Source organism: Erpetoichthys calabaricus, chromosome 13 (assembly GCF_900747795.2).
Source record: "Erpetoichthys calabaricus chromosome 13, fErpCal1.3, whole genome shotgun sequence".
In the NCBI taxonomy this organism is placed as follows: Eukaryota; Metazoa; Chordata; class Cladistia; order Polypteriformes; family Polypteridae; genus Erpetoichthys; species Erpetoichthys calabaricus.
This window is the reverse complement of record NC_041406.2, coordinates 120,246,996-120,265,264: the sequence shown is the minus strand read 5'-3', so window position 1 is coordinate 120,265,264 and position 18,269 is coordinate 120,246,996. Positions and strand designations below refer to the sequence as shown.

The 18,269-nt window shown below is 41.0% G+C and overlaps 1 protein-coding gene across 9 annotated transcripts in view; it reads right to left on the bottom strand.

Moving 5' to 3' along the window:
- Positions 1–18,269, bottom strand: part of arpp21 (cAMP-regulated phosphoprotein, 21) — a 511,143-nt gene that overhangs the window by 49,183 nt on the left and 443,691 nt on the right. For 3 of the 9 annotated variants that reach the window (XM_051935894.1, XM_051935896.1, XM_051935895.1), the window contains 5 exons: positions 17,913–18,057; positions 14,220–14,378; positions 11,226–11,267; positions 10,447–10,539; positions 4,447–4,546 (listed from right to left, as the gene is read on the bottom strand). In XM_051935894.1, coding sequence (XP_051791854.1) covers positions 4,447–4,546; positions 10,447–10,539; positions 11,226–11,267; positions 14,220–14,339 — 355 coding nt within the window. In that variant the 5' untranslated portion in view covers positions 14,340–14,378; positions 17,913–18,057. Of the gene's footprint in view, positions 1–4,446; positions 4,547–10,446; positions 10,540–11,225; positions 11,271–14,219; positions 14,379–17,912; positions 18,156–18,269 lie in introns of those variants that run through there. The other 6 variants (XM_051935899.1, XM_051935897.1, XM_051935898.1 and 3 more) reach the window with 3 other exon arrangements.

Below are 18,269 nucleotides of genomic sequence, written 5' to 3'. Positions count from 1 at the left end.
ATAGTAGACTAAGGTGCAATTGACAGGGGGTATAAATAGTAAATAAAAGTGGAATAAACAGTAAGGTGCAATAAGGCAGCATTCAAATGAGAATATATATCTACATGATATTTTAATTTACAAGTAGTAGTATATAAAAGCTGCGGTGGGTTGGCACCCTGCCCGGGATTGTTTCCTGCCTTGTGCCCTGTATTGGCTGGGATTGGCTCCAGCAGACCCCCGTGACCCTGTGTTTGGATTCAGTGGGTTGGAAAATTGATGGATGGATAGTATATAAAAGGAAGAGTATATAGATGTGAATGTTCTTCAGATAGAGGATATGAATAAATATAGATAAATGAAATACATTTATATACAGAATAGATATATGTAAACAGGTGAAAATATACATAGAGTACAGTCAGAAGTTATTGATATTTAGAAAGGTCAGCTATTAAGTGGTAAGGGTTGAGAATTGTGCAGAATTGTGATAGTGTTATGAAAGAAACTGTTCCTGATCCTGCTGGCTTCCGTAGTGCCCCCCTGGTGGGAGAAGGGTAAACAGTCCATGGTTGTGGTGTGAAGCATCCTTGATGATGCTATGAGCCTGTTGCAGACACCATGTATGCTGCAGGTCAGCAAAAGTAGACAGCAGGATGCCAATGATGTGCCTTGCAGTTTTCACCACCTGTTGTTGGGCCTTCCTGTCAGCTACTGAGCAGTTGCCATACCACACCATAATGCAGTTTGTCAATATGCTCTCAACAGTGCAGTGGAAAAATAAATGTTCAACAGAATCTGAGGAGACTGGCAGTCTTCCTTTAGCCTCCTCAGAGAGTAAAGTCTTGGTTGCACTTTTTTAACCAGACTGGAAGTGTTTATTGTCCAAGAAAGGTCCTTGCAGATGTGGACACCCAGGAAACTGAAGCTGGAAACACATTCCACCTTAGCCCCATTTATATGGATGGGAGTATGTCTGCTGCCTTTAGTTTTCCAGTAATCCACAATGAGCACTTTAGTTTTATTGGTGTTGATGGAGCAGTTACTGTTAGCACACCATGTTGCCATGTGCTGAACCTCCTTTCAGTCCTATTACCGTATGGAGTTGAAGCCATATAAAGGGACGCACTCATTGGTGAAGAGAGAGTAGAGGAGCGAGTACACAGCCCTGTGGAATGCTGGTATTCATGATCGGGGTAGAGGATGTCTGGTTGTTTAACCTGACAGACTAGAGTCTGTTGGTTAGAAAGTCCAGTCTCAAAGAGAGGTGCTGATGCCAAGGTTGCTGAGGCTAGTTACCAGATTGGAGGGGATGATGATGTTAAATGCAGAGCTAAAATCGAAAAATAACATCCTGATGTAGAAATTGTTGCTATCCAGGTGTGTCATGGTTGAGGGAAGAGCCAAGGATATGGCATCCTCCGTTGAACTATTGGGATGATAGGCAAACTGGTATGGATCTAGTGTGGGAGGTAGACTGGATTTGAGGTGGGCCTGAACCAGTCCCTCAAAGCACTTGGTGATGATGGGGGTGAATGCAACAGGGCAGTAGTCATTCAAGGTCCCTGGAGAAGATAGTTTAGGCAACGGGACAGTTCTTTTGGACTTAAGGCATGCAGGGACAACAGCCTGGACCAAAAACAGATTGAAGATGTTACTGAAGACCTCAGAGAGTTGCCCAGTGCAGGCCTTAAGCACATGCCCAGGTAAGTCATCAGGACCAGCAGCCATGCGTGCATTCACTTTACTCAGTTCAGATTGTACAGCGGAGTTAGTAAGTCTGAGCGGCTGGTCATCTGGGGGAGGGGCAGTTTTGGTTAGAAGTGTTTTATTGCCACAATCAAAACAAGCATAAAAGTTGTTTACCTTGTCAGGAAGAGAGACATTAATTGATGTTGGAGTTGTATTTACCTTCCTGTATTCTGCAATGGTCTGGATGCCTTGTCACATATGTTTGGGGTCAGAGTTTTTGAAATGATCCCCAATTTGTTGCTTGATCCTTAATTTGTTGCATTTCTGTTTGGCTCTCCTGATGGCATTTTTGTTTTGGCCCTGGATGTGCTGTAGCTCTCAGCGTCACCAGATCTGAAAGCGGTGTTGCAAACTTTCAGCAGGAGTCCAGCCTCTCTATTTTCCAAAGCTTCTGGTTTGAGAAGGTCTTAATCTGTTTGTGTGTTGTGATTTCATTAATGCTTGTTTTGATGTACACTATGACAGAGTAGGTGTGCCTTTCAATGTCCACTTCTGAGTCCTAAGTGGTACTGGTGGCAAACAAGCTCAAGTACGTGTGCTGAAATTTCTGCTATAAAGCAGTTTGCCTCTTCAGGCCAGACGTTCACCATCCTCACAAAAGGTCTCATGCATCTGATACAGTAAGTGGTGTGTATTGAAGGAGGAGGAGCAGGGAGAGGTGATCTGATTGTCCAAGGTGGGGGAGTGGAAAACCTTTATAGGCTTCAGCAATGTTTGTATGTACGTGTTCTAAGATTCTGTCTCTTTGAGTAGGGCAGGAGATGTTTTAATGAAATTTGGAGAATGCATTTCTAAAGCTGCAATTATTGGAATCGCCTGCAGTAATTAAAAGCCCCATCTGTGTTGTCCACTAACAGCAGCATGCAGTTCTTTCTTTGTAAGCTTAGCATTGGCATTCGGTGGTAGATACGCCTAATTTGTATTTATTGACCTCCAAAATGACAACAATGTGACCAAAATGGCTAGAAACTAGAGAAGTACCTGACATCACCACCATCATCATCACCTTGCAGTAAAAGCTAAATTTTCTGGCAGTCAACAGTTGTAGTACTGCCAATGGCATGCAAACATTCAGGAACCGATCATACAATGAAACTCCAAAATTTACAGGGGCTATAAAGGACTGCCTGTTAGTAACCCATCAGTGCTACCACATCTTATTTCAGACTCTCCCTTTGTCTTCTCCTCCTTTACCACTCCAACAGGATCTTCACTCCATTCAAGAGCTAAAGCGCCTCCTTTGGGCACCTTCATTTGCCATTGCACTCTCCCGCTTTCTCTCATCCCTCCTAAGAATCAGATTTAGCTGCACAGAGGGGTGTTGTGAAAGTTGAGGCTCAGCTCAGCTGCCAGCGGAGTATGCCATCACCCACAGTACACTTTATTGCCTTATAAATTAGCATGACAGTGTGTCATCTTTGTGAGAGCTGCAGTCATGACCTCAGTGGCCATTGTCCTGCGGTTCAATTTAAAAGGTCATCAGAAGCTTTGTTGTCTCAATTTCCTTCATTTTGCTCAGAGTAATGACTGATGACTGCAACAAATCAAGCATTGAGGGTGGCAGTAAGAAAACAGGGCCATTTATTGTACAATGGTGCCATACTCCATGGCTGGCATATGCATACATAGAATCAATAATTTTAAGTAATGTTCCACTTTTATTGGTTAGTTTTAAATATTTACTATACCTCTCTCACCTAGGATCTTGTCCAAGGTGACCTGAACTCTATATCTCATACCAACTATGAGATCTGTTCACTGATGTCTTCTCTGGGTGTCCCCTTCCAAGTAATAATTCCGCTTTAGTTTCTAGGTTTGCCTTTCAGTCTTTGTTTCTGTGTCCTCATCCTATACGGCATAGCTGCTCATTAGTCCCCTTAGTCTGACATAATTTTTCCTGCCTGCTCACTCAAATCTCCTGCTGTATGCATCCAGATCCATTCCATGTTCTGTGAATTTGTAGCAATACACCCTGTACGAGAACTGCACCCCAAACCCAGCCCTTTAGCCCCTAAACTTGTGCCATGAGTCGTTGTAGGATAGCCACTGGTGTATATCCCCTCTCTGTCCCCTGTTCTATTTTAAGGCCCTTCTATTTGTTTCCTGAACCTCTATTTGAGAGCCATTCCTCAGTTCACAACTCACGATTTTTCCAGAATTCGCTCTTATGAAACATAATTCCCAGCAATAAAGAGCTCCTCCACAGTTTCTTCCTGTATTTTTTGCGTTCTGCTCCATTGGTCTCGTTATCTTCACAATTTGTCAATATTGTTTCTCTTTCTTGTTGGGCTGTCTCTCATGGACAGTGCTATACAGAAGGAATTCTATACACAAAGGCGAATAGTGAGCCAGTGAGGATCACAGAGCAACATGTGAAAAATGACACAACCAAAAACTAACAGAAAAATAAGGATGAGAAGAAAGTTTGGAGCTGCAGAGCACAGCAGGACAGGTCTTCATTGGCAGGTCATCAATGTTTTATAATATCTAATGTATAAAGAAATGACCCATGCCGAATATAAACTTGGAATGTTTATGAGTGCACCCAATGGATTTTCCCAGAGTTTGGAATCCAGGGGTCCATGAGTCTGTGGGGGTTATTTGGGTTAGATGTGCCATGGGTTCGGCTAGATGGACAAGCCTAGAGACACCGGCGGCACAGAACGGCAAGCAAAGCGGGAAACACACTGAGCACAAGGAGGCGCTGGCACTCACCTTTTGACAGCATTCGGATTTTTGGCTTTTCGCTTGTTTTGTCTGCCTCATCATCTTCAAGAAAAGCGGGTAAGCTGGAAATTTGCAGCTCAACTGAATCCTGAAATCCCCAAAGCATGTGAATTAGAGCCTCCTGGGTCATGTGTCAAATACACCTACTCCTCCTCCTCCTTCTCCTCCTCCTCATTCTGCTCCTCCTACTTAGCACTCTCACAGTGCCCATCTATACGTACAAAGGACAAGCAGAGACAAACACAACATGTGGCAGTGGCTACCCAATAGAAGGGACCAACTGACGGTTGTGACATGGGTTGGGAGGATGGGGAAAAAATCAACACCTCCTTGGAGTTGGTGGAAGGGCAGGAGAGGGGACCAGACAACATCAACAACCTGCTAGGGCACCAAGGTTAAGGGTTGATGTTTTGAGACCAGCTGGTACTTAGGAGAAGGTTTATGGGATAATATAAATGTCTGCTAGACATATAATACAAGCTACCATAACTTTAATGACTGGAGCACTATGTGTGGAATATGTGGAACAAAAAACATCTGCTAGTGAACCATAATTGTTCTGCATTTACTAGTTTTTCACTGGCCCTTGAAATGGAAGGCAAGATAGTATGTTTGCAGACTTAATAGAAATTCAGTGATGCAGTTTAATTTTATCAGTTGTACACAACACAACAGGCCCTGATCAGCTGCTTTGAGGCATTAGGAAGCCTCAGTCAGACACCCATTATGGCAGGTACCCAGATTCAAAGTGATGCTGCTAGCTGTAGTGTCAAAAATCAGAAATTGGGATATGAAAGTATGTATGGGCAGGGGCATCAAGAAGGGGGCAGCAAAGTTAAGATCTATTAAGGAAACAGAACCTCATTTTACCTTAACTGAATCTAAAAATGAAAGCATATGCAGTCATGTACAAGAAGGCACTCTAAAGGTTTCTGAGACCCTTTAATGGACTTGAGCAGATTGAACAGTAAGGGTTACTAGCAGGCAGGAGCTTACTGCAGACTGCTATTTTGGAGTGTCCCCCAACTCAAGTGGAATATAAATGATGACCTTCTAGCAAAGCCCTCATAGAACAAAAGCTAGAAGAGCTTGCTGGTGAGCATGAAGAGGTACAGAAAGAGGTGTTTGAAGCTGTCCCACCAGTTGGAGAGATACCCCACGATGAGCTGGTATGGATTTATCTCAAGCCTCCCTGCTATCCACCAATTGTGTGCCACAGTATGACTCCCTAGTAAACTAAAGAAAAGATGAATTTGAGCCTGCATCATGGGTTGTTTGCTCTTCCTCATCCATCCTGGTAGACACAAGTCAGCAGAATGATATACACTTGCAGGGAAACTTTCTGGTTTTCTAGGTTTGCAGTTTAATGAGCCCTGAGCTTACTATGCCAACACAATCAAACAAATGCAGTCCTTGCAGAAGCCTCAGGCTTCAGCCTGGGACAGGCAGGGTGGGGAAATGTCTTAGTGATCTCCCGGCTCTCTATTACCGTAATCAGTTACATGTGCATGTCTCCATAAAAAAGAGTTATACCACGGTACACACTCCAGTCTGGTAGGATGGCTTTTCACCAACTCCAAAAAAATCTAAGATGTAACATGCCATAGGTCAACTCAACTTGAAAACTCAACAAAGTCCTGTTACGTGGAGTGTGAAACCCTCAAACGGAAACATGAATGTTATAATGAATGGATACATTAAATTCATAAAGTGCTTCATTTGAAGTAAATACCAGGTAATGTTTTGTGTACCACCAGCAACAGTCACGCCCATGGCCACTTCCAGTGCTTTGCCACCTCATCCTCCTTAAGCTGTCATTACATTTCTACATCTCCCAGGCATACACGTGAGAAAAGTGACACCAACTGCGTCCAGCAGAGAATTCCAAAAAGATGTAAGGAAACACAGCTTTCCATTCACAGTTTTGGAAAATAGAAGCAAATATGCAATCCAGCAGATTCATGTTCACGGCTGCTTCAACACAATGAGACTTGGCAACTAAAGCTGAGTGTACTTTATGCAACCTTCTTCCAGCGTCACAAGACTTGAGTCAGAGTATCTTACTTTTGTTCCATCTCCTCTTGGTCATCTCTCAGCCTGCCACCAGGAAGGAAGCACCCCTCATTTCAATCAGAAACTCAAATTCCAATTTCTTGTCTCCAGTTTCCCCTTGACATGAACTCCTACCCTGGACTGCTACTCATTGTGGTTCTACCCCGACTGTGCCATCTCATCACTTTTCCTCTTACTAGACACCACTCTACCGATAGTTTGACATTTTTGAAAATCCACCCCTTGCCTACTTCTTCTGACTCCACCCCTCAACCAGTGTAGATGTTACTAGACTCAACCCCTTGTAGGTCCTTCCTATCACTGTAATACAAATGTAGCCTTTTGAGCCTTTTTCTTCATTGCAAAATCCCCTCCCCCAACAGTTTCCTTGTCACTTAGGTTTATAAGGTCATTAGTTTCACCTGTACAGAGTACAATGAAACTCTTAATCAAGTATCACCATCTTCTTGACTTTAGGCCTGTGGTTAGATTGAAAGCACTCCATGGATTAGACTTCACTTTCAAGCTTGCTCCTTTTCTTTTTCAGCCTATAACTTTATGATTTGTTCTATCATTTGATACTTGGACCAAAATTTCACATTCCTGAAAAGTAAAGCACACCCACTGAGCATCCTTGAAATGTGAAAAAGAAGAACTCTAACTTTTCAGCAGAGCTTAAATCCCCCCTTGTGTGGAGTCCGCACGTTCCTCAAACGTATGTTTGGGGCTTTTCCTTCAAGTATTGCTTTTTCTGTCACACCCCAAAGGCTCCTGTAAATGATTTAACTTAGAAACTTCAAGCTTAAATGAACAAAGTGTGAAAGGATGGTGCCCAAAAAAAACCCCAAAAATATGTAGAGCAAAAAACAGGAGGTGAAAGAATCAATAGGAGAAGGAGACAAAATTATGCCTAGGGGGACAGGCAAGTATGAGAAATACCATAAGGCCCAACAAGAACCAGTTGTGAACTACGAAAAATCTTGAGGCTATCTTGTTTCATTTACCCCTACCTGCCACTAACAAATACTTTTAAGTAAAGACATTCATAGAGCTAGGACACTAGAATCTGTATACTATCATCCTAAATACAATGGAACACAATAATATAATATCGTATGTGATTTCCATGCCAAATGACTTTCAATAGGCATAGTAACTACATGGCCTCAGCCATTAAAATAAGCACAAAATGGTAGCATCCATCAAAAATAAATGTTCTAAGATGGCACCAAAATGATATTACGCAATGATGATACAATCTTTCAATAATCTCAAAAAACAAACTGCATACACCCAAAATGAACAAAAATGAGTTTCAGATGTTCAAACCTTGATTTATAACAGTCCTATGTAAGTTAGTATGGGCGTGAGTGTGAGCATGTGCTTAAATGTATTGCCGTCCCAGCCAGGGTTCCATCTCATCTTGTGTTCAACACTGCTGGAATAGCCACAACATTTCTGTGACACTGAGCTGGAAAACCAGGTTAGAAAATGAATGGTAAGGTGGATGACTGAAAGAATGGGCGAATTAGCTGTAATTTAAATATCTGTCTTATATTCTTTCCCTTCCTGCACTAATTATCTATTTGTTGCTATGCTCTGTCCTCCTCAAGGTCATTTCTTCTTATGCAACATCCCCCTATTTCCTTCACGCAATCATTATCCTTAAAGAGTCCTTTGGCTTCTCTCATCCCCATTTCAAGTCAGCTCCTTTCTTCTACCCAGGGTGCTTTTCTTCAATTCCTTGCCACAATGTGTCACACAAATGCTTTGAAGCTCATCATCTATCTTTTTGTGTAATCACTCCAGAACTAAGGTATTCACCTTTCAAGACTAAGAAGGCCAGAGGTGCACTGCACTTATGCTTCATGTTTATTGTGTTACATGCTAAATTATGTCACTTTTTCATCAAAAAATGTGTTTCTTTATCTTTTTAAGATTTGTTCAATAAAAATTTAATCTGAAAGGCTAGTGTTGATGTCCTGTTTTCTAGTCTGAAGATTTTGGCAGGTTGTACTGTAATGTGCAATTAAAGAAATATACATTGTACTCAGCACCAGCATGCCTAAGTGGGGATGCTGTTTCAGCCAAACTGGCGTGCAAAATAGGCTAATGTTCAACATTTTGCTCACATTGTCAATTAAAAAATAAGCTACATGTTCCTCCTACACAGGCATTCCATAAATCAACTGGAACTAGATAGATTTCTAAAAAGAATGACAGACTTTGAACAACATTAATTCATTAATTTTTAAAACCCACTTTTTCCAAAACAAGGTCATTCTAATTTGACTTCTATTATAAATGGCCTATGCAAAGTGAATTTGGCTGGCATGCTAGCGCAAATGTGAAAGAAACAGATAGTTCAGCTCATGTGAGTGGAAGAGTGAAACAGAAGTGCCAGACGATTACAAAGTGTCACCATTCATGTTCTTTCATAAGTGATGACACTGATGGCAATTACCCGTAATATACTGATAAAGAGATGAGAAACTGTGTATCAGTGCCTGAAATAACTCAAAGCTTGAGGCCAGAAAATAAAATGAACATGTAACAGAAGCAAATGGAAAATGGGCACCATTAAGGCCCCCATGCAAGCGTGAAGTTATGGGTGCCAATCTGAAAATCAAAGTACCATCAGGAGTTCTCTGTTACGCCATGAACACTCCAATCCACAGTATATAAATGACCTCTAGACTGTTTATTATGGTATTTTGTTCCTTAATGTCCTATATTGCCCTAATGCCAGTACTAGGTTGTGGGGTCAGTGTTACATTTTATTTTCTTTATACTTGTGTGACTGCACTGCCTCCGTCTCATTGACTAATCTTCTGTTAATTTTTATTATAGCAGCCATCATGGTCAGTGAGCACTTTTACCCAATCCTCTTTTTGTGTGCATGCCAGACATTAAACATTCTACTGCACACATGTCACCGTCTACACATTTTAAATCATCCAGACAGCTTTGAGGCTCTGAAGAGCTTTCCACACAGTGTTACCTGAAGATTTCCTTCTCCAGTTGTCTCATAAACTGTTCGGGAGTTTTGGAGCACCGGTAGGCAGGCTCAGTTTAGCTGGTTGCTTAGAAACCAAAATAGACTGGTAGGAAATGCAGAGTGTAATATGTAAAGGAAACATATCCACCAAGCAGAGGTTCCCTATGTGACATTAATTTTCTACTTTCCTATTTTTCTTTTCAGATTTTAAAGAAAAGGAAAATAAAAATTCTTATGTTTCATCAAGTTGGCATATTGCTGGAAGCAACCAATTAGTTTGCTTGATAATTAAAAGTTTTGAAGCAACTTGATTAATTTAGCATATTTAATTCGTTCAAAGTAAAAGTGCAGATACCTTCTATTGGTATGAATATTTCCAACTATTTGCAGTTTGTGAGCACTTTATTAAAGCCATTAGGCGTGACACACCTAACATGGGTTCACACTTTTCTAAAGATAATGGGATTAAAGCACCATGCATGACATTTTGCCTCACTGACTCAATGAATAAGGCTACAGAGAGAATGAAGGTTCAGATTGTGTCTAGTTGAGGTGCTCATCCCTTAATTGGGGTCTTAGGCCACTGTATATCTTGCACACTGTCTGAATGGGCTCCCCACCTCCTCCTCCTCCTCAGTGACAGTGACTAGTATCAGTTATTAAGAAAGTATATTTAGCCTGCTTGCCTCACCATGCTACTGCCAAAAGCCACATTTGGAGGAAAATCCACCAGTCCTCCCACAGTCAGGACCTGCCATAGTAACAATTAGATGACTGTTCAAATGCATTGCCTTCCACAAATGGAAGAAGGCACCCTTTAAGGAAGACTGGCATGGATTGAGCGGTAGAATGGGAAGGTAGGCAATCAAAAAATAAAATTGGCATGCAGATTCATAAAGCATTGATTTTACAAAACAACAATGTTAAAGACACTCTACCTGGTTTTCCTCTGCTCCCTCGGCAGCTGATTGAGGTGGGAAAGACTCCTCGCAAACAGCAAGACTTCGTACCAGTTTACCCTTCATTGCCGACTACAAAGCAGAAAATACAACATATTAACCGTGTTATTCAAGCAGGTTCACATTAAAGCTATACAAAGAGAGAGATTGTGCATTCTCACATTCATACTATGGCAAAGATTTGAGAGCAACATTAAAAAAGTGTATAAAAACACATAAAAGTAAATCATTAAAAAGGATCACCTCCTGGATGAAAACCATATCATCATAAAAAACACAGGGATGCCATACTGTACATACATACCATACATTCTATCACATAAGGATTCCTTACGAGCAGCTAGACACACAGGTATTATGATAACAGCTCCTTAGAAGATGGCATAGGGTAGGCCAACTTCATGAAAACCCTGAACATGAATACTTGGGAGTAAAAAAGCCAGTCTGCCTAAGGCTCAGCTGAAGTGATGATGGAGTGGTGAAGCAAGTGTTTGTGACAGTCAGGGAACTGTGCCCACTGAGGCGTCATTTGATCATTTGCGTGTGAGCATGGGCCACCTGCTGATACATAAAAACAGAACTGTAAGGCCCAGCCTGCCCCACTCCCTGTCTGTGAGCCAGATCAAGTGAGTCGAGTATACTTGCTATGCAGCATACACCCCCATGACGGGGACAATCCATGTGGTAAAGGTGCCTAGAAGCTGGCAAGACGCGTGGGAATTTTGGGGAATCAAGCAAACTTAACTTTACAAACTCACCTTGGCTTTTTTTTTCTGCTGTCCCTGGTTAGCTCCTCGCTTCTGTAAAAAGACAAAATGGAATGTCAGACTCAGTATGTTTCATTTTGTTAATTAAAATCAGTTTTTCATTACGCAATCTTTGACAAAACAAATTTGCACTGTGACTCAGTGACTCATAAAATATTCTTTAAAGAGTAGAGAATAATTCCAAAATTAAAGAAAATAAAAGATGTGTTAATGGAAAATATGGGTATATGTGGGGTGATTTGTTATAGCATAAAGCTTTCATGTGTAGGAATAAGAAACAGCTATGCAGTGAGGTACAGAGCCATAAAGGTGTGAAAGATGTCCTGTAGCATATCCACATAAGCATTGTGCTGCTCCTCCTCCAAGGAAACAATGGTCCACAAATGAAGCAGCTAATATTTGCCATTCTATATGCTTTATCTGAGAAAGGTTCAGGGAAATGGCTAACCATTGAAGGGTAATTATGTTGTACAGGCATATAGTCATTCTGGGGAAGATAACAGCAATGAGTGGTCAAGGCAAACCACTGTTGGAAGATGGCTCTAGGAAGGACAAAGTTAGATGTCATCTCCTTGATATAATGCCATGCAGCCAATCTGTTCCTAACAAGAACTCAGAAATGGCAGAGAATTGTGCCCCATAACATGAGACCCCTCTTCTGATTTTGTGCTGTTTATGAATACTGTCCATCACTGTTTACTGGAAAAATGGAACTCATTGCTTCATAATATTTCCTTATTAATAAGTTTGCAAATAATTATGATGAACTGTTACTAAATATTTCCCATTTTCTTTGATTTCTAGGCAACCTCTGGTGGATGAGATTGTCAGTGACAACATTTTTATCTGGGTTATCTCCTCCCAACCAGGAAATGGAATTTCTTAACAGTTGCACCATTGCCAGGGCTAGACTTATCGTCAGACATTCAGTACATTCCACTAGACTCATCAACGCTAGCCTGCACCACAGTACTTTGAAGAGTGTCCAGGGAGAAACAAGAAAGCCAGCTGGCCTAGGAATTTTCATCTGCCTTTCCTCTAATAACCTGAGACTCTGAAGAGTTATTCTCTTTTGAATGTTGTTGTAGTCTGGAATTTTGTTTTTCCTCGCTTCCTTTGTCAGTTGACCTTATCTTGCTACATTTAGAGATCAACCTATTAATACGTCAAAAATACATTGTAGCAATTGTGAGAAGACAATGAAAGGAGTCATCAATTGATTCCCATTTTTGTGAGTCATTAACTCATAAGTCAAGGCATTCCACATAGAGTATGACATCTCGGCATGGTGGAAAATGTTAACAAAGTGAATCACTGTAGTAACCTGTCACAAAATCTGCCAGTCTTTCCATAATATATTTTATCTGAACCACTCAGATTTTTTTTTACACAAAGGGGTGTGGAAGCCAATATTGTGTCACTGGTACACTGGCACAGCAAATATGTACCTTCTCTCATACTCACAAAGAATATTAACATTTTTTTCTATAGCACATTCTGTGCTGTATCCAACTAACTCTGTAGTTAGTAAAAGTAAAACACAAGCAGAAAAATCACTGCTGGCATAGTGCAGAGGCAGTGTTTGATAGGCCACAGAAATCATGTCCTAGCTGGCAAATTTGATGAACATCACACATCATTTGAGAAAGCAACAGATATGCAGGTTAAAATTTGTATACATGGCCTTGCTAAGCTTCTATTACATTTTTTGCTATGGGAAAATATTTTTTTCATCACTGGGATTTCTGGCACTTTCATGATAGTCAAACTCACAGCATGGTTCAGACTTTTAAAGAATCCATAATAAGAAAAAAATATTATTTGATGTGCCCTGCAATGGACTGGTGCCCTGTCCAGTTTTTGCTCCTGCCTTGTGCCTTGTGCTAGCTGGGATCGGCTCCAGTACTCCCCACGACCCTGTTCAGGATCAAGCAGGTTAGAAAATGACTGATGACAGACTCTTATTTAATTTAGAAATAATACAATATAATAACAAAATGTGGTACCAAGATGTGGCTGCAGCTGAGAAGTTCCCTCCGGACTGGCAGGAAAATTGCTTCTTATGTTTCAAGCAAGCCTTAATATAGCATTTTCATAAAGAACTCCACCCCAAAGTTCTTTACACAACATACTCCGTATATAATACCTTCAGTACACTTAGTCGCTTTACTAGGACACATTCTTGTATACTAGTTTACCATATACTGTATTTGCTTTTTTTATGCTAAACCTGCCTGGAGTACAGTGACTCAGTGATGGCTATACCTTACATTCAAATCTTTACTCAACAGGTCACACTGCCCACATGGAGGGCAGAGTCTACAGAGACAGGCTTTTGTTTCTGTTGCCATGTACTCTCCCACATCATAAATATCATTTCTAAGCATACTTCCTTTTAACAACATGCATGATTTATATTTCGCATATACTGCTCTGAGAAAGCACACTCTTCCATGTGAAGCACAAACAATCTTGCCTAGAGTCACCTACTCAGTCAGCAGGGGAATTCTGAGTGGTCACCAGGTCTGGTTGTTAGCTTTTGGATTGAATTATGATTATTATTATTATATTATTCTTATATTATTATATTATTATTATGATTGAATTATGTGTGGCAGTCCAGTTAAAGTGTGGAGCTGCCACTGTCCGATTCATGTCCTTGTCATAGCTGCCATTTTGCAAGGCCCAAAGTTTTGTGTCCATTAAATATTTTATTGTTTTCCTCACTGCTCTTCCCTTATGACACTTATCTAGTGCATCAAAATGTTAAAAGCAAAGGCTAGGAAGCAATCATGCATAGACTGGCTTGTTTTAATTTTACAAAACACATATACACAATTTACTAGGCTTTCTATGCAGTTGTCTTCTCAAAAAATCAAAGCTAATTGTTACTCCACCATTCATATGCTCTCCGACTGTAACAAACAATCAATTCAAAAGTTACCAGAGTCCATCAGAGAATAAGGCTTTTACGCCATGGCTTACCTGCTGACCCCTCTCGCTGTCATTCTCCTCAAGTTCTAAACTTTCACCCCTATTTGGGGAGGGCGGCGATGCCTCCGTATCCCCCCCAGCGTCTTGGCTTAGTTTTCCTTCTACGGACATTCTTATGGAAGTTGGTGAAAGGCAGCAAGTCCTTTTAACCTAAACGGTCAGCAAATAAGGAAAAACACACAAATAAACAGGTAGGATTTCAAAGACCCTATGCCACCACCCCCACAAAAAAACGACGAGGCAATTTAGGAAAAGGGAGCAAGAGCATGCCACTGAATATGAATTTCCGTAATTCAATTGAGAAAATAATAATTCCCATCAATGACAAAAAAGTAAATCTAGTAATAAAGGCGTGCAAGGTCACCGTTATTGCGCGCGTCAGACTGACAGCTCCATTATTAAAGCGCAGCGCCTGCTCTCTGATCCCTTGTTAAGTCTCGGGTACATCTGAGCATTCCTATAAAGAAGATGTTCGGATGCGTCTTAATAAAGACATTCAGGCGGCGGCGGCGGCAGATGGATTACAGTCCCGTGACTCCCACAGGAGCGGCTTCTTCTTTATTATTCGCTGCCTTTCTTCTTTGCTTTTTAATTGATTCTTGCTTTCTCGGGATCACTTCTGAATCGCACATCGGCATGGCGAGTGCCTTCCTTAACAAAGCAAATGCAACAGCAAGGCAGCCGCACTCCCGATGCTTTTCAGCTTTTCCCCGATATTAACTTCCTGTCATGAATGCCGCACGCACAATTCTGTTGCCGTTGGGCCAGCCTGACTTTGTGAGTTCAGCGAAAGGTGCTCTTAAAAACCTCTTCCATTCTATAAAATCCGCCGCTAATTTAGGCAATTAGGCTATTAAAACCTGACTCTGCGGTGCTGCTCTGATCCCGGTTATGAATCGACGCACAGACCGACCTGTGACAAACACCTCCTGCAGCACGACAGAATATCTGACTTTTCTTCAATTAGACGCACTACAGAAAAATGAGGATCTTTCAGAGATATAAAGTGGGAAAGCACAGCGGGTGAAATATATGATTACCATGTGGCAGAACACAAAATTGTTCGCATAGTCAAGAACAGCGAACTACCTTAGCATAGTCCGACGGGGACCAGAAATACACTTTAAAGTTGAACAATAAAAACAGGTAACAAATGGAGGGGACACAGTGGGTGCGTCTTGTCTATCCGTTCCCCATATACGCGTGTTATGTTTTTTTAGTGGAACTAACGTGCTAGATCAACTGGCGACTCGTCTGCGCTGGATATAAACTACATTGTTGTAATTGCATTGGTCACGATGTTATCTGGATAGACTCAGATACACGCAACCTTGGACTGGATTCATCAGGTTCAAAAATGAATTTAAATGTTGCTTTTGAATAAGCATAACCATGGTATGGCAAATAAGCATAACACGGAAACTAACGACATCTTTCAAATGCAAAGGACGATTTACAGTGATTGAACGATATCCTTGTGGCGGCGTTCAAAGTGGCCAGTGGCTCTGCCCCACCAAACTCCTGCTACAATTATCAATGTAGCGGCATTGGGCGTTGTGGTTTAAAGTTTAGAAGCAAGATGTTACGAACAAGGTAGAGTTCAGTCTCGTAGCCTGTGGATACAATATGTAAAGAAAAGTATGATTCCCGAAAAATTGACCTTACGGATCAACTCCGGTTCCTGCTTAAGAATGAATTTCCCCAAGTGTATGATAAATAGAATTTATAGGTTATGGATTATTACGTAAAACTGAAGAAAGGCCACACGGAATCCGCGACGCCCCGCGGTCGGGATGTGTGGAGCCAATCTCGTAGCACTTGAAAGATGAAAACAATGTCGTATGTGTGTGTCAGAAACGGTTTGTCATGAAACTCCACTTTATACGGTTATTGCAATGAACTTAATACGCGAGTAGCATGGCTGTTGTTTTGACACGCATTATGCACCGTAAAAACATAACGAGACGTTATATTCGTCCATCCATGTAAATGTAATGCGCCGTTCTTTTGGTTCCCTGGTGACACTCCTTATCCAAGTTGGGTCGTCACTGCTTTACTAAAAACTGAAATGTTTGTTTGACGAGAGCGACAGATAACTGCATTTTGGAGAAACCTTAGAGGATCGCTGGAAGTCACAAACACTCGTGAGCTGAAGGACTAAACGTTGCCGCGTCTGCCACGGTATATTTAACATTTTATTCTTCACCCCTGAAACCCCTTGGGTTTTTGACGTCAACCTTCCCTATTCTTTGTTGTCACGACTGCCTTCATTAATACTTGAGGCACTCAATATCTCTTAGCCATGTTTTGTGCGGTTATGTTTTTATATATGCTGTCACACTTAAATGCGGATCATACCAATTTCATACAGTCCCTAAGACGTTAGGCAACAAAATGTGATTATGCTTGGAATACATGACGAAATAATAATTTAAAAAAAATCATCAGCAAAGATACAGCAATGAGAGCCTATAATGGGCAGGCATGAAGGTGGTCCGTAGCCTGATTCCTCAGTGAATCTTCTCTTTCTGATTACATGAATGGGTCAAAAACAACCATGTATTAAGTCACTATAGAAAGACAAGGTACTTTTACTTCCTTCACTTACAATCAGTTCTCTTCAAATCAGTGTGTAGTTATATAGTCTCTTCATTATATTGGCTGTAAGTACTGCACAGCTCATCAAATTCACACCAGTTATTTTAAATGATTATATAAAAACAGAAAGAACAGAAAAAAATTGCAAGCATAATCAATATAATACCCAAATAGTACATAAGGTACTATGCAATATTTATGTATATATGTTTAAACATACAGTTGTATATGTTTTAAGGATCATCGGGCCCTAAAGATCCGCTGGCAACAGAAGAGAAAAAAACATGCAACTTAGTACACAATATAGACTTTGATCTCTGTTCTCTATCACCTTCTTATCAATAAGTGATATAAATCACTACATCTTTAACTACATACAGTACAGATGGTTACATGATATATTAAAGAGTTAACAACAGGAAAAAGTACCAAGCATGACACACTTGGTCTCGCTTTATGTGGATATTGCTGTGATAGTGTAAGGCTATCCATCAAGCCATACTCTGAGCTGATCTGGAATCACAGGTGGAGCAAAGTGACAATGTAGACACACAGCAAACTACATGTACTGGAAGAGAGGCAAAGTGACTTCTGTCACACTGCCAATTCTAAGCATTCAGACTACAAAACTAGGAAACAAAATGTGTTGTTTCTGCCATTGACTTCCCCAAGGCAGAATGTTCTTAGACCCTCCAGAATACTATAGTGTTTTGGAGGGACTTTGTTATTTCTATTTATTTTTTCCTTATTGCTTATAGTCCTTCTATATTTATCTAAATTTATTATTGTTGAAAATAATTCCATTCTTTGTTCTGTCAACATAAAATTTATTCTAGTGCTAATAACTTATTATCTGAATTTTAGAGAGGCAATGAGGAAGGAACAGGCGAGGCTTCTTCAGAAATATAATTAGGCTCAACTCTAGGTGACTGTCCAAGTGCTGCACTTTTTTATGAATAAACTGATCAAACAGTCTTTCTGAATAGTTCTGTCAACAGGTGGATAACATGCCAGCCCCCTTTCCCACTCCCCGACCCCTATCTATGTCGGTCAGCACAAGAAGGTCACCACGCTCCACAAGCTCACCTTCAGTGATGCGATGGCTGCTGCTGCTGGACACAATCCTCAAGGGAGACTAAAGAGAGAATGAATCCCATGTCCCTACTAACACACCAGGAAGCCACAGTCCAAGTGATTTTTACAGATGTCCTCACAGAGCATCATCATCATTCTGCAAGAAGAGAAGGAAGAAGAGATGAGAAATAAACTATTTGCTCCGCCACCGCTCCAGCTGCCTTCCTTCTCTTTCTCTTCTCCTCCACTAATGAAGGCAGGAGCCGGCCGGCTCTTCATGTTCTAGTGTCTCCTACGCAAAGAGCTAAAATTAACAGATGCACTGCACGCCAAGCACTTCTCACTTCGCTTTCAGCCTGACACAGACAC